This window comes from Schistocerca piceifrons, chromosome 1 (genome assembly GCF_021461385.2).
Source record: "Schistocerca piceifrons isolate TAMUIC-IGC-003096 chromosome 1, iqSchPice1.1, whole genome shotgun sequence".
NCBI classification, from domain to species: Eukaryota; Metazoa; Arthropoda; class Insecta; order Orthoptera; family Acrididae; genus Schistocerca; species Schistocerca piceifrons.
Window position 1 is genome coordinate 745,020,474 of NC_060138.1, and position 16,015 is coordinate 745,036,488.

General features: G+C 42.4%; 1 protein-coding gene across 1 annotated transcript in view; it reads right to left on the reverse strand.

Annotated features, from left to right (window-relative positions):
* The window catches only part of LOC124711751 (homeobox protein araucan-like), a 322,458-nt gene extending 307,224 nt beyond the window's left edge, over positions 1-15,234 (reverse strand). Inside the window, exon 1 of the mRNA XM_047241967.1 lies at positions 14,907-15,234. Coding sequence (XP_047097923.1) covers positions 14,907-15,017 — 111 coding nt within the window. The 5' untranslated portion in view covers positions 15,018-15,234. The remainder of the gene's footprint in view (positions 1-14,906) is intronic.
* Between the last annotated feature and the right edge of the window lie 781 nt (positions 15,235-16,015).

The window sequence follows — 16,015 nt, forward strand, 5'->3', positions numbered from 1 at the left end:
GAGCATAATACTTCTAGCCGAGATTGAGAAGGAAAAACAAACGAGAGAAATTAATTTTGGCACGCATGAGCTACGCTCTTCGAAACTGCATCTCACAATTTAGCCTTCGCTATACATCAGTTCATCTCATTATTATGAACCTTTACAGAAATATTCCAGTTGAAAGCCGGCCGGTGTGGCCGAGCGGATCTAGGCGCTTCAGTCTGGAACCGCGCAACCACTACGGTCGCAGGTTCGAATCCTGTCTCGGGCATGGATGTGTGTGATGCCCTTAGGTTAGTTAGGTTTAAGTAGTTCTAAGTCCTAGGGGACTGATGACCTCAGATGTTAAGTCCTATAGCGCTCAGAACCATTTGAACCATTTGACAAATCTCCGGTGTAGGCAGAAGGATAAACCTTTGAAAACTTTTTTTTATTAAAGCTGGAGAAAGAGCAGTGGATACTGCTACAACATACATGCTCAGCACAGTGAAGGAAAGACCATAGTCAAGAAAACGAACGAATAACGTTACCAACGGCTTTCCAAACAGTCTACGCAAGCCAGGAGAGTAACTGTTTCAAGGAATGTAAAAACTGGCTTTCGACGTGAAACATAGAATTTCATTTGCCGTAGACTTTCAGTTGTAAAACATGTACCTGTAACAATTACTGCACTGAAAACAAGAGCTCACCAACCCTTAAATGATAATATGGAACACTTTAAAATCATTCATTTAAAACAAATTTACGTCAGAAAACACGTACCATTATAATCGAACCACTATTCAGAACATTGCATAGGAGGCTACGCATTTTGAGGCCATCACCAACAATTCAAGATATCCAATAAATTACAATTCATCACATCCCTGGATAAAATTTTATACAAACTTTACAGAGACAGCCAAAGACATACAAGTTTTTATGGCCTGAATATACATTTCGCATTAACATGACAGGAAATGTGAAACCACAATAACAAGTGATGTTAAAGTTGCTGTGCTTTATTTACAGTAGCTCATTTCGATCAAAATCAAAAGGCTTTAGCGGGAACAGCGTTTGTGCGGAACAGCCTATGGCTATTCTTCAACGAAGTTACAGCTAAGAAATAAATAAAACCAAATATGACAAATTGTAATGTAATGCGATCGAGGCGAAAATTTTGTCTAATCATTTCATACCCACTCTTTAAATCTAGAGCTCTTATCTGTTGACACCGAGTCTTCCCATTGTGTAAAATACAAAACCACAGAGAAAAGAAAAGTCAGCAGTGAACAATAGAAGGCGACTCACGTTTTCACCATCTTAATCACTAATTCACTTGTTTTCTGAGGTGGTATTCATACTGCTAGCGATAAAATCATTTTGCTCTCTACAACAGATTACTCTCTTATTCTTTCATGAAAATAATTTGCAAACAAATTGTTTTATGAATAACAAGCACAGAATTTTCCTTTCCAAGTACATTTTGATAATACAAAAATTTACATCGGACATAACGATAAGCTGGTGTTAAAAATTACATTTGAATCATTTGTTTTGTTCTACATTTAACACACAGTAATGTAATATTAGTTCCTTAGTTACATCTCTAGGAATTATAATCCTGTGATACTCGTGGTGGTTGCCTAAGCAAGACAAACCGCAATTAGGTGTTACAATACAATTATGCCACAGGAACTAAACTCCATAGTATTAATAAAGGAACTATCATCTTCAGAAACACCCAAGTCACAGATATGGGCAGATTGTAATGACGGAAACTAAAAACTTCATAAAATAATTGTGTACAGTGAAAGTGAACATAAATCTCGTAAAAAAAGGAAGTACAGGTTATTTAGTGGGCACGTTGTTTCCTATCGATTTCTACAGAGTACGGGACCAGCAACATTTGTGTGCTGGATAAATTCAGTGTAGATGCAGTTTACACTCTCCTCAGATTATTGAAATACCGCAAATTCTATAATGTCAAATAGAATCGTCCTATGAAATCAGTTTCTGTTTATTACAGTACTGTATCCAGACTTACAGGGTAACTTCGCATCCGATCAAAAATTGTTCGTAGGTGTCGCCTCAGACAAATCCATAACTAGCAGCAATAATGCGAAGCCAGTGGCTCCTTAGGAGTTGTAACGCAGCTACTGCACTATATCTACAGTGTCAATCAGCAAACTCACGGCACGTGCCAGCCTCGGGGGATTCGGACGCAGTTCCTTCAGAAACGTGACGTCTTTGGCGAACCGAGGCGGGCTCCCGCCTCTCCGCTATTTGTCCTTAGGCGACAAAAACCCCCCGGGCCTGCCGCCTTGTGGTGAAATGCCGTAACGAATCCCATAAATCTCCGGCAACTGGGGAGCGGGGCGAGGAAAAAATTTAGTACGCCACGCTCCTTTCACAGAACACAAAAAATGCCTAAGGATCCCGTAGGAGAACATTCCTGTATAGACAAACAACATCACGCATCGTTAAATCCATTTGACAAACAAAGGCGCGTAGCTCCTAAGAACGACGACGCAGTTGGCCTATTGTCCGCGGTGGGATGGTTCGGTCGCCACATCATCGATATTGCAGACACTTCTCTCTGCTGGGAGAGTTATATATGCTCACAAGACAGTTTCCTGTTACCCACTTACCGGTATTCCTAAAATATTTCAGTTGAAAAATCTGCTCTGACTGAAGTATTTGATTAAACTGTCATTGCGTGCTTAACGGCATGAGAAATGTGTCTGTAGTGGCAATTAACACCGAACAATAAAAGGCGTCAGGACGTCTACAGGAATAGGGGAGAGCGTTGTAGCTTAGTATACCTTTCTTCAGCCTTTCACCATTAGACAGCTCTGTAACAGAAGTTTAATAACAATTTCTTACTCCATTTTTAAATGCCGGCACTAACTTTTTATAGGCTGCAGGCTTTTTCTAAAATTAAAAAATTACTCATGAACATGGAAGTTTTCCAGATGTTTAAACATGATACAATGTACCTATATACCTGAAAAAAATACTCTACAGAAATTTAAAAGCGTTGCAATAAGGTAAATCTTGTTAATATTATATTTAACCTATTGCTCCACTACACGCCAATAATCAGTAAGCGAAATCAAATTAAACAGAAGTGTTATCAAAAACAAATTACAAGTTAAATACATTTTGAAATGGAAGCTATCGGGAAAAAACCAGTTTCCATTTTGATGACAGGTAAAATTATTAAGACGCTAAAGAAACTCAATTAATTTGCAAAAACCATACGTTCGTGTTTCGAGGTATAAGGTGGTCCACAACGTACGAAGTGTGACTTAACTCTCCACAGATTAAATAAACAGACCTAAAAATAAAATTCTGTGCCTGAAGAATTAACAATATTTTCCAAATAACTTTAATATATTATACAGAACTTAAATGTTTGAACGCAAAATGTTTACAAGTGCTGCACAAAAAAAGCCTCATCTCTAACAAAACGAAGGCTGTAAAAACTGCGGGAACTGCTTGTAGCTGTCTCAAGCGCGCTTTTCTTCGTGTTATTCTAAAATCAATTACTAGACTGAAGTACCGAATATAAAGCATGTATTCTTACGCACGCTATCCTCCATACACAATACTCTCCTGTATTAATAAAAGTCAGTTGAACTTCAGTTAGACGATGAATCAAAAAATTCGGAAGATTGTTGAAAGGGGTAAGTAACTTGGGATTACAATTACGAATAACTTAAATTGGAACGATCACACAGGTAATATGGGGAAGGCGGACCAAACAGAGGTTTGTTGATAGAACATTAAGAAGGCACGACAGATCTATGACTAACTGAAGAGATTGCCTAGATTGTGCTTCTTTGTGCCGTTCCGGAGTATAGCTGTACAGTCTACAGTCCTTATCATATAGGACGGATGGAGTATATCGATTAAGTTCAGAAAGGGCAGCTCGTTTTTTATTAAAATGAAATAGAGGATGTAGTGTTTGGGATGTGGTGAGTTGGGGGTAGTAACTACTAAGACAAAGGCTTTTTCGCTGCAGCAAGATGATTTCACGAAATTTCAGTCACAGTTTCTCTTCCGAATTCGAAAATATTTTGTTCATTCCTCCTACATATGGAGCAATGACCACAGTGATACAATAATAGTAATCAGACTTATTACGGAAGACTTCATTTGTTTATTTTGCCTAAGACTTATTCCAATGTGGAACATTAGAGATATTTTCTGAAAGCGCGTGTACAGAATACTCATTTTACTAAGGTTTGTAGCTCCTCTTTTCGTTCTTCCGTATTTGCGATTTAAAAACTACGTTGTTTTGGAAATCAGCCCAATTCAAACATAATTAGTTTATTTTTATATTTCCCCAGACATGCATCGACACCAGTGTGCCAACTTCTGTGGGTTAAATTTTTATTTCTGTAAAGTACAATATCACATTTGTAATAATTTAAATGCTGTAGGCCTAAGAAATACAATATTTGCAATTTGCTACTGAATAATCCTATGGATGTACCTACAAGTGAGGTGGTGATTGCATTCTTTATCATCTTTTTCCTCTCTTATGAGAAGGCTAAGTGACTGTCTTCTGTTAGTCTAAATGGTATAAGACACATTTTTATCGAACCAAACCTCATTTTGTGAGTAGAATCAGCCTACTATGGGCGTATTATGCATGATGAGTCGTTGCAGTATTATTTGACCTCATTTCCACGTTATTCAAAATTCGTAATCGTTGAAGTACGTTGTGTAAACAGAAGTGCAATCAACCGCTTGTAGTTTTTACCCACACCGAAAGCCATACAATCAAGTGCTTACTAAAGATACATATGCCGAGTTTTTACACATCACCGGATCTGTCTTCTGTACGGTAATACAGAGATCACTGACGCAACACCAAACTTATTTTGAGACGTAAAGCGTTACAAATATCAGTATTTGTGCTTTTCCTAAAACGTATTAAGCGCCCAGAAACTGAGAGGGTGAAATACACAAAAAACTGCACCCTACTATTACGGATTTACTAATAGTATGTTTGTAAACAAAGAACTTTAAATATGTTTTCGTGCAATTAGTTTAGAGCGCAAGGGAAGCGGGAGGCTGGGTAATGTACAATGTAGCTTCGAATCTAAGAAATACTGCTTCGTATCACCACTAACTTGTATCGCAGCGTACTTACTGGTATACACTAGTTCAATGTTACTGTTCACAGAGTATTTCTTAGCGTATTTTGCACGTCGTACCTTGTACTAGATGCGGGAGTATCCCCGTTTGTTGTACAAGATCATAATCACCTCACAAAGTCGGCAGTAGAGTTTACTTGGAAAAATCATTTCCAGTTACGAATTGCTTCAAAAGGTTGATAGGTCACAATCCCTTGCCAAAAGGGGAAAAAAGGAAGAAATTAACATTATGTACAGCAGCTAAATCGCCTGGTGGTACACATATATAAACTGAAAACTAGTCGTTTTTATGTAAAGTGGATACCGCGCCTCGTCAAACAGGACTGTAAACTTAGTCTCCAAGTGCCAAATTAAAGGCAGTTGCTGTAGCCCGTATTATACTCCGGCGGGAGTACCGTGCACGTACGAATTATCAGCTTGTTCTGCTAATAACACGCTCCCGAATAGATTGTTGTTATTATATGTATAATCTTCGCTAAGCTGTTGCAAAGGCGAAGAAACTGGATACGTAACGAGCTGTCAGAGCTGATTGATGGCGGCGTAATAACACGGCGGGGCCCGCAGAGGCAATTACAGGCGTCGTGGGCCGTTCGCGGGTTTTCAGCGGCCGCCGTGAGAACGGACCGCTTTCCGGAGACTCGCATGCGGGCCACATCACGTGCACAGTACGTGTGTCCGGCCAGTCCTATCTTCTGAGAGCTGGGTGCCTAACGCTACTGCCACCGTCTATGAAGAAGTTTTACGCGTGCCCGTGTTCCAGGAGTAGTAGAAAAGATGGAGCAACACAGAAAGAAAGGGCATGACTATCTACTACGTATGCATCAAAGTTGGATACTAAGAAAAACCTATGACTACAGACCCAAAGGTAGCAGAAGTGTAGGAAGACCACGAAGAAGATGGCGCCACCCTCAGTAAATTGCTTGGTTTCGGAACAGCAATACGTATCTAACCCGAAACCGTAGTGATGATGACTTACTTGGAAACTGTTAGAACAACGACGGTGTTCTTTATCCTAAAAGTTTCATTTCTCTTATGTTAGAAAATGACAGTTCTTGAGAGTTCTTCAAACTATAAAGGGTTTCACTAACTAGGGAAATGCTCTCCGCACAATATTAATTTTTAATGCGAAGTAAACTCGTTTTTAAAACTTCACTTTCTGCAAAAGAGTATTTCTTTTTTCTGTACATTATATTTTGCAGAGCGCGGTGTTTTAAAAGCCTAAAGTTAATTCGGAAACATGGAGAAAGCGTCATCAGGGAGTTCCAACGGCCGCACGAGGATTAAAACTTATTTCTGGGCGTTTCGACAATTGGTATTATCCCGAAAAACGTTTTACATTTTACTCAGTGTAGTCAGTACATTGTGTAAGACACAGAGTAAGGTTAAAGAAAGTTATCTCCTTTATAGCATACCTCTTTACGAAATAGAATTCATCAAAGCTGCACCACCCTCCCGTCGACATGGCGGTCATTGCGGCATACTCGTATAACCTACGCCAACACCGCAGGTTTGATACCATTGATCAACAGGACAATGTATGTATGCTTTGTGCTGAACGTAGCCAGGGCATGCATTTGGACCAAACACCGACAGCGCAACATTCTATGAAATGCATGAGACGCAGTTGTGTCTTTGTCCTTTATCATCCCTATCAGTTTCAGTTAAAAACCACCACACACACTATATACAGCAGAAAAATATTGAATATCAGTAATGCTTAGAGTACAATCAATTACAAATGAGGTATCGTGCATTTTATGAAATATACCACGCAGCTGTTGTCAATCGCCTTCAAAACATATTGAGCAATATCAAATGTTCAGGTGAACTCTTGAAAGCGATATAGTGCTTCTGAGAACTACCACGTCATTTTAGTTTAAACTAAAAATTTGGTGAATGCTGAAACTGTGACTCTGTTTGTTACGAACATTTATGGAACCAATATTTGTTGGCCGTAACTCGTAGTCAGGCGGTAGCGTTCTCGCTTCCCACGCCCTGGTTCCCGGGTTCGATTCCCGGCGGGGTCAGGGATTTTCTCTGCCTCGTGATGCCTGGGTGTTGTGTGATGTCCTTAGGTTAGTTAGGTTTAGGTAGTTCTAAGGGACTGATGACCATAGCTGTTAAGTCCCATAGTGCTCAGAGCCATTTGAACCAATATTTGTTACAGACGGTAAAATAACCTCATGTTTAATCTGCACAAGACAACAAGGAGAGAATAGGGCACATACTGAGGCGTACTAACAGTCGTTTTCCCTTGCTCCACTATAATCATTTGCATAGCAGTGGTAATGGTGGTAGTAGTAGTAGTGGTACTTGGGCTACAAAATAAGTGACGATGACCTAAGAAGGCAAGATATAAAAAATGCAGGCGGGCAACAGCAGGAAAAACATTTCTGAAAAAGAAAATTCGGCAACATCAAATATAAATTTAAATAATGTTTTATCGATGCTGGCTGTAGCTGAACTCTGTAGCTGTTGTTCAATTAACAATTTCCATAGCGGTACGTAACCAGCCACAAATGGTGTTAAAAGGGTTTATTTTTCTGCAGTGTCTCTTAATGGCACAGAATTAAAGCTTTTGTAAGATTTTTAAAATCTACAATTCTTAAAATACTGGATATTGGAATGTTAGGAACTCTTCTTCCGAAACCATTTGTGAAGAGTGCAGCCCTCTAACCAAAGGAAATGTGGAAGATAAACAGTTCACACCAGAAAGAAACAGAAGCTTTTGAGATCTGGTGCTAAAGATTAGACAGGTAGATCAAGTAACTAATGAAATGAGGAGATACAGAAGACAACTGAGGAGAAAAATTTCTGCTATAACTTGATAAACAACGGAGACTGGTTCCATGGCACATGCTGAGTGAATAAAGAACTGTATACCAGCTAATAGAATATGAGCGTTGAATAAAACCGTGGAGGGAGACCAAGAGATGGAAACGCCACTCAGATTGAAATCTGATGTAGCTTCCTATAGTTGGGGTGGAGGGCTCTGCTGCTCCTACTGCTGGGTACGGGTTCAAGGAGCTTCAACATCTAAGGTTATCAGACTTCTGTTCACCCCCCAGGACGGAACCAGTGTATCCCATATGTCTACTTCTAGAGTAAATTCGTTGCACAAATGTGAAAACGTTTTCTAAATACTCGCGTAGCGTGTATCTGAAGTGGGATGGGTACCAGCCCAGCATTCACTTAGTGGGATACCTTCTAAAAACCACATCCGGCACACCGGCCCTCGTCGTTAATCGGCCAGGCAGAAAGAAACTTGTACTGGATACGTTAGGGTGTAGGCATCACTTTGGTAACGGAGGGGAGACAGAGAGGAGTGATAAAAACCGTAGTGGAAGAACAATGTTGGAACACAGAAAACAAGTTCAGAAGGATATATGGGACATTAGGTACACAGATGTGAACAAACTTGCACAGGATACACTAGGGTGGCCAACTGAATCAGACCAATCTTCGAAATGAAGACGATAACCTCAAAGAGGATCAATCAGTAGCAGGCCTATCCAGTAATAACAAGAGAAAATTTAAGTAGTTACCTGTACACTGTCTTGTTTATCATTACTGGTTCTAACGTGCTTGCGCTGTTTTTCTAAGAAGCAAAACGAACCAAATCTCTAGGCGTATGAGAGAAATTTTCGGAGCTTTGAAAAGATTCTTTGAAATTGTTATTAAGTTTTAATAAAATTTTCTTAGTATAGCCGTATTGAGGGACAAATAGCAACCGAGAGCCATTCGGTCGCTGTCCCGAGAACTCAGCCGAAACCCCTTACAATAATTCTGCCGTAAAGAATGAGCAAACGAGGAGGGTGGAGCGAAATAATATTCCGGAAGAGCGGGGCTATAAGACGCGGGGGCGGCTACCCGACCACTTAGGGCTGCGCCGGGGGCGTTTGTCATAGCGGCCGCTTCCGGCGCTGCGCGGCTGAGTTATGTGCGGGGGTGGTCGCCAGGGGCATAACTCAGTGCGCGGCCCGGCCGTCTCAATTAACGACAATTAACTCCGCGCCGGCACGCACGGACCTTGCCGGCAGGAGCCCCCAATTACCAAGTACTGTACCCGCAATGACGGGCGCACCGCTCTGTAAGCGCTGCCAAGCACAGTTTCATCACAAGCTACCGCGGCCTCGAACACACGTCATCTTGAAAATCACTTCTGCTGTAGCTAGCTGTATTAGCAACGCGTTAGTACGAAACTACAGGCACGCAGCATCGATGCCGCATACGTGCGTTGCACTTTTGACGATGTGTACGAACGACACATCGTAACGCCACTTATATTAACTGTGGAATAAATACGGGTGCGTATTAATCCATTCTGCGTCATCTTTATGATGGTAAAACTAATGTTATGACGTGTTGTAACAGTGACCAAATTCGTATAACTGCATTGTACCAACGAAAATTCGTGGTTGATAGCCAGGTACTTTCTAAAACTAGAATCGTTGCAAAAGCGGTTTGTGACAATTATTTGTGCGTGTTTATGCGGTTACGGGAGGATCTAAGAAAGTAAACATTTAAAAGTATACACGAAACGCACAAAATTATGGAAGATGATCATGCATTCACTGCCTAGGAGTAGCTACAGAAAAATATTAATTTCCCGTGGAACCTCCAAAATTTCCTGATTACTACTGTCCTTTTTCGCCAGTACAAAACAACTTCCTGTAAAATACATTTGAAAGCAATTCTTTCTAACAAAAATAAAGGAAAGAAAAGACAATATCAATAAACTGTAGGAATACAGGTCCGTCTGTTATCCAAACAACTATTATTTTTAATGCTCAGACATGTTTCAGCACGTTCGTTCCATCATCATCGGTGGCTATTTTTATTCGAGACTGTATAATCTTAGGTCGCGTAAGACAATTCTTAATTATTCTATGGCTTCCTGTACACGTCTTCGTGATGCCTTTCCTTATACAGGCCTAGACAGGAACAGAACAGGCTTTATAGTGAACCACATTCACTGACAACTTCAATCTTCGATGCTTCAAAACATCGGAAATGAAAAAACGGAAGCAGTGTATGTTTACGAAACATTTAATAAAAGACGATTTCTGAGATGGGAATCATTGTCCACAAAAGCTGGAGCAAAAACATTAAAAACTGTCACATATCCTTAGCAAGCGCTCCAGCACCGCAGTGATTCATGGTCCACTCAATCTACATTCCAGGCACTGACGAACGTGAGTAGTGACAGTACTCACACCACGATGCTACTCACTCGGAACATGTTTACAAACTAACAGTGTAGCAAGCATAAAGAGAAATATATATAAACAGCCACAAAAATCTACGGGAAAATACGAATTTACGCAATGACTAGTTCGCCTAGTCAAATTCCTTTATCATTTCACGTTACTAGTCACCTAAAAGACAACATTATCAGTACCTGTTACAACAAAATTGGCCAATAGTTTTAGTTGCCAGTACACAAAATACGGTCTCAGGAAGTAGCTCACAACCTTTTAATACCGAATGGAAGTTGAGTTTCATTTTTTGGACATCTACTAACAACAGATACCTGATTACGCGAACATTATTTGGTATACAGCAGAATCTCAACAGCTACCTCGCGCCTCCCTCGTCGGCAGCAAAAATTCTGCGTCCAGAACGGAAGGACCCGCTATCAGACATGCACTCTATTCACCACCCCCTGTGTTCATAGATTTACATTCGAGCCCGGAACCCCCAAAAAAGAGAAAGAAGCAGAATATAAAGGAGGCGAGCTCACCCTTATGAAAAAGGAATAAACAATGGATTTCATATTTCCGAAAACGTGAGTTCGCAGCTAGGTGGGGAGCGAGAGACCGCATATGGAAAATTTATTCGCCGCGTGGGGGGAGAAGTGGCCCTGCGCTGGAATATCATTCTTCCTGGGGGCGAGAAGGCGGCGCGGGGGTGGACGCCGTGATGCAGGGCCTTCGGACGGAGCGCTGACTGCTCCACACCTCTCTCCCATTTCACTTACCGAGTTCCCTTATCCGCGTCTAAGGGGCGAACGCTACTTCACAGAATTTATTTCTGCAAATCAGAAAATTGGACAAATCGAACGTAACTGGCGCACATATCACCAATTGCTGTGTACGCGCGTAACTTCGAAAAAATGGGTTCCATTTAAAATTCTTAAATGCTCTGGGCAACATACAGCGTATGGTTTTCGTCTCTGTAAGAGGCTGAAATTATGTTGCTTCCGCACCGCTGGAAATTTCGGACGTCAGCTTTGAAATACTTTGTTATGCAAACTGGTTTTCTTTCATTTAAGTGTTTATTGTTTTGATGTATTTGCTATCGATTTCAAAGCAACTACCCCTGCACTATCAGGTACATTAGCACCGTCAATTCTATGATATACCAGAGAAAGTATCAGCACTGTCATTGATGTGATATACCACAGAAAGTATGTGCTGTTAATGTGCCTCAGCATCCTGTAGTGCTGTAACAAGGCTCTTTCTCAAACCTGGGCGGCTGCCGGTTCGACAGAACTACTGAACATGGCTTTACCTAAGGAAGAACACCCACCAAGCAGTTCAAAACAGCAGCGCCTTAACAATATATGTTACATTACCCGCTTTTAGCTATTTAACATCCGCAAGGACACCGATAGTCTTACTTCTACCCAGTAACACCTCCGGAACGTATGGCCTAGACACCCAGAAACAGTCAGGCGACAGCAGAACCAAAGTTACTGCACGAAGATTATAGGCACTTCAGGACATCATCAGCGCCAATGACTTTATATATCCATGCTGTTCATAACACCTAAACATTGGCAAACCATCTTTCAGTGGATATAAATTGCGCTTACTACGTCTGAAGGTGCTTTTCTAAGGCAATGGCAATGCTGAATCCTAGCAATAGGATCTTTTAAATGCCTTATCCACCGTTGACAGGAGGACAAAGAACGGGACACGAGGCGCACACAACACATGTCATGGCGAACGCTGATAAACTAACGACCGCCTTATCTCCTTGAAGCAGCGAAATTTAGCACGTTTAACAAAGCGGACAGCGACAGGGGGCCCAAGTGTCAGACGCGGAGCTAAGGTAACGGTTCTCAGTTTGCCCGACACTGGATACAATTATCATAACTAAGCGGAGAGGAACACCCTCTAATGGACGCTACGTTCTAACAGTTGCATGGGTCTTTATGAAAAACGAGTGAAGCAGTGCCTTCTGTCTAAGTGTTTCTACGTCTTCTTGGAAGTATATAAAATGGACTGGCTCGTTATCAACCGAGACATTTCGTCTTTGGTGTCTGTGAGGTTTTTGTGACACACGATTCAGACGGTGCGGCAAATAACGCGGATGACGACCGCGTTCAGAGCGGGCTATATCGAGGAATTACGGAATGCGCAAAACTCATTTAATGGATGCAAAACGATGCACTAACTACACGCATAATGTTCTTGTTCTACCGACGCCTTTGACAACTCGATAGTCATTCCCTTGCGTCGCATAGCCTAATAAATAACCTACGATCTGTTTCGATCTTGTGTGTTCAATTTATCCTTTTATCGACACTAAAAATCTGTCTCACTCAACCTTTGTCTCTCCGGCGAGAAACAACTAGTCGTAGTTATGGAGGTAACGAAGGATTCACAAAGCAAGTACTTAAAGATAATAAGAAAGGCGGATGAAGGGCAAGCAAAAAAGCAACGGTAGGTGAATACCAAACTAAAATAAGCAGCAATTTATTGGAGAATAGCAGTGTGCCTAGAATACAGCGCCGTTAACAGGTATGTTGCCGCCACTAAAAGATATTTATTGACGTATTATCACAGCAGATGAAATAAAAGATAGGGACTGCAATCAAATGTCACAAATGGTCGCCAAATAGATAGTGAGCAGAGGATATATTGTTAGGACAACATTAAACATCTCAAAGTATCGGTATTGCTACGAAACACTGAAATGCCACAATCGCGTCTCTCTGCAGGTATCAACAATGGACCTTTCCAAAACGCAACGAAGAAACCGTGGACGCACTGCTCCGACTAACATATACGCAACCCGGCAACGATTCTCTCTCTCGGCTGCAAGCAGATTCAGCGCCCTTATACGGAGAAAAATTACAGCCCTGGCATACACACTGGAACAACGTCCTAACTATCAATACAGGCAGAAAGAGGGGTTTCCGGTGTGACAAAATCGCACACTCAGAAGTATAAATCTGTCGTATTACTTCCACAAAGACATCGCTTTGCGACCATAGTGATGTTTGCACAATACTTGTGTAATTTCGACGGTATGCTGTAGCTTAGCTAAGTTCTAGGAGTACAGAATAGGCAACAGTTTATGGGAGAAAATCTCTTACAATGGGAAGCTACTGCACAGAAAAAGTTTCAGTAGCACAAACAGTTTCTACTGTCAGTGTTCGCAAATTATCATTGAAAACCTTGCAACGTTTTAGTTCCATGGACGAACTGAACTTTGTTCCTGTTTTGCTGTCTCAGACCATCCATTACTCATCGAGTGAACATACGCTATTCTATCAGTCTCCTTCGACTTTTAACAGAGGACAGGGGAAAAATTGGACAATTACCAGAAGAAAGACAAGAAGCCGATAATGCTCGCATCCAGAAAAGATATCTCAGTTTCATTTCGTAAATCCTATACACAGTATGCTAACGTATATTGAAAGCCAATATAGATGTGCCAACAGTTTCCTTGCCTATGCTCTACGCTTGTGTAACAATGCACGAGGTTAATAAGCTGCATATGATGCAGATATAGAAGTAGAACGTAGTTCACTCCAATATGGAAATTAAGGACAGCAACATAGCAACGTGTATGTACTGTAGACGTGAGTAATTCAGTTTCTTTGGACTACAGTAAACATTGATTGAGAAGCGTATATTAAATTACAAGAGAGCAATATAATAAACTTGCTGATTGGGAACGCGGCACATCCTATGCGCACTTTTATATCAGGGTGCCCGTTCTAAGGCACAATAATGACGTTGCAGAATCCAGGCAAAGAGAGACAGGTCATATTTACAAATTAAAAACAGGTAAAAATCATCAAATGCAACCAGCGTACAGTAATATTTTTCGACGCTACATGCGAGTACACATCCGGATACGAGGAGTGGAGAAACGGACGCAGTGAACGGCCGACGCGAAGCCCACCAGCCACGGCTGGTCCGGCGGAGCGGTCGACAAGCATGCGGGCAGAGAGCCGCCACTGGCCGGCAACGGCAGAGCGCGCGGCCGGGCTCTGCCGTGCCTCTATACGCACAGGCAACAGTACGATACACGCTGCCCACTGGGCAATGCTGAATCCGCGTTGAGCAGCGCAGGCAATACTCCTCTAATACCAGAATTGTACAACGTGAAACACCGGGCTTTCGCACTTTCGACACCTTCTCCTCCGAAGTGGTTAGAAGCAGCATACTGCCAACCGTCTGGCCACTACACAAGAAACGCAGCTTACTACAGCATCAGAAAGGGGGGAAAGAAACTGAATCACTTAATTATTGTCTGGAAACATCTGTTTGGTATGGCCAACGTGTTTGTAAATCATCCCGAGCACTACCTCAGCCTCCCAACTGTACTTAGAGAAACTTAACCAGCTCCTTTACCTTAACTGTTACTCGGACGTTACAGGCACCCAACCACTGGTCACAAAAACATCTTTTCTCCCGAACAAAGAATGCCATAGCAACAAATGCACAAATGGTGCGTGACTTCCGCATACAGTCACACACGCACGCTAAGCTACTGAGCACCAAAGAATAAAAACAACAGAAAGATGCGGCTACTTACAGCTGGATGGCAGTAGGCCGGTCCTACCTGCGACGCCGCAGGGTACGAGTAGCCGAACTGCGTGTACGCCGACATGGGTCCGCACAGCACGGGAGCAGCAGTGTCCGCCATGGGTCACAAGCAGAAGCGGCTCGCCACACCTCTTCACATAGCAACCGCTCGAAACGCACTCGGAAAATCACTCCCCTACGGCGGCCAGAACGAACAGTTGCACCCCCTAAACACGCCGCCGTACAACAATGGAAGCGGCACAGTCTTGACAATTTCGGCAACAATGAGTCCGCCAGGAAGGCGCCGCACCTGACCCAGGCGATGCGTACCCCGTGACTCGCGCGATGCGACTGGCTCTCCTCTGCCGGCCGACAACCGAACGACGCAGTCGTGCCTTCCCCCTCCACCGCCTGGGCGGGGCGTCTAGCGTTCCGGCCAACGGCCACCCTCGCTCCGCCCGTCACAATGTGTGCTTCGGCCAATGAGCGCAAGGGGGCACGCCCCTGTTGCCCCTCGGCGCGCTGCCGTTGCCACGCCTACTGTACCTAATCCCCTCCACGCCGCCACGCGGCCGGTTGCCGCCACCGCTCCACAACAGGGCAGTCAATATGCTAATGCTGCCCTTTAACCATTATAAATAAAGCAACTGATTTCGATTTGTCGTACTGAATAAACTGAGAGCCGCTGTTAGTATCAAATATCCGGACACAGAACAAGTGTTCTATTTAGTGAGTTTGGTCTCGAGAACGCAGCAAGCACAGTGTTGGAAAACCTGGGCTATGAAGTTCGTAAGGAGATGCACTTAGAAATCCAAACGCACAGGTAAAATTGACACTTCGCCTTAATCGTCGATAATCAAACGCATTCTTTTCAAAAAATACTTTGAGGCAGTGTTTCATAGCCAAACACACAATGCTTTCTGGAAGCAGGTTGGAAAACGAAGATGTTACTGAAACTAATATGTCTTATTTTGAACGATTTCTGGTGTTTCGTACGTGGCTATTGTTATGTCCGCGACTGTGTATACCGAAGATAACCATTTCAGGAAGAAAGCTGTAATAATAGGCCCTACAGTCGGTGATAAATTTACTCTTTATGAAATTCAGACTTCAGAGAAA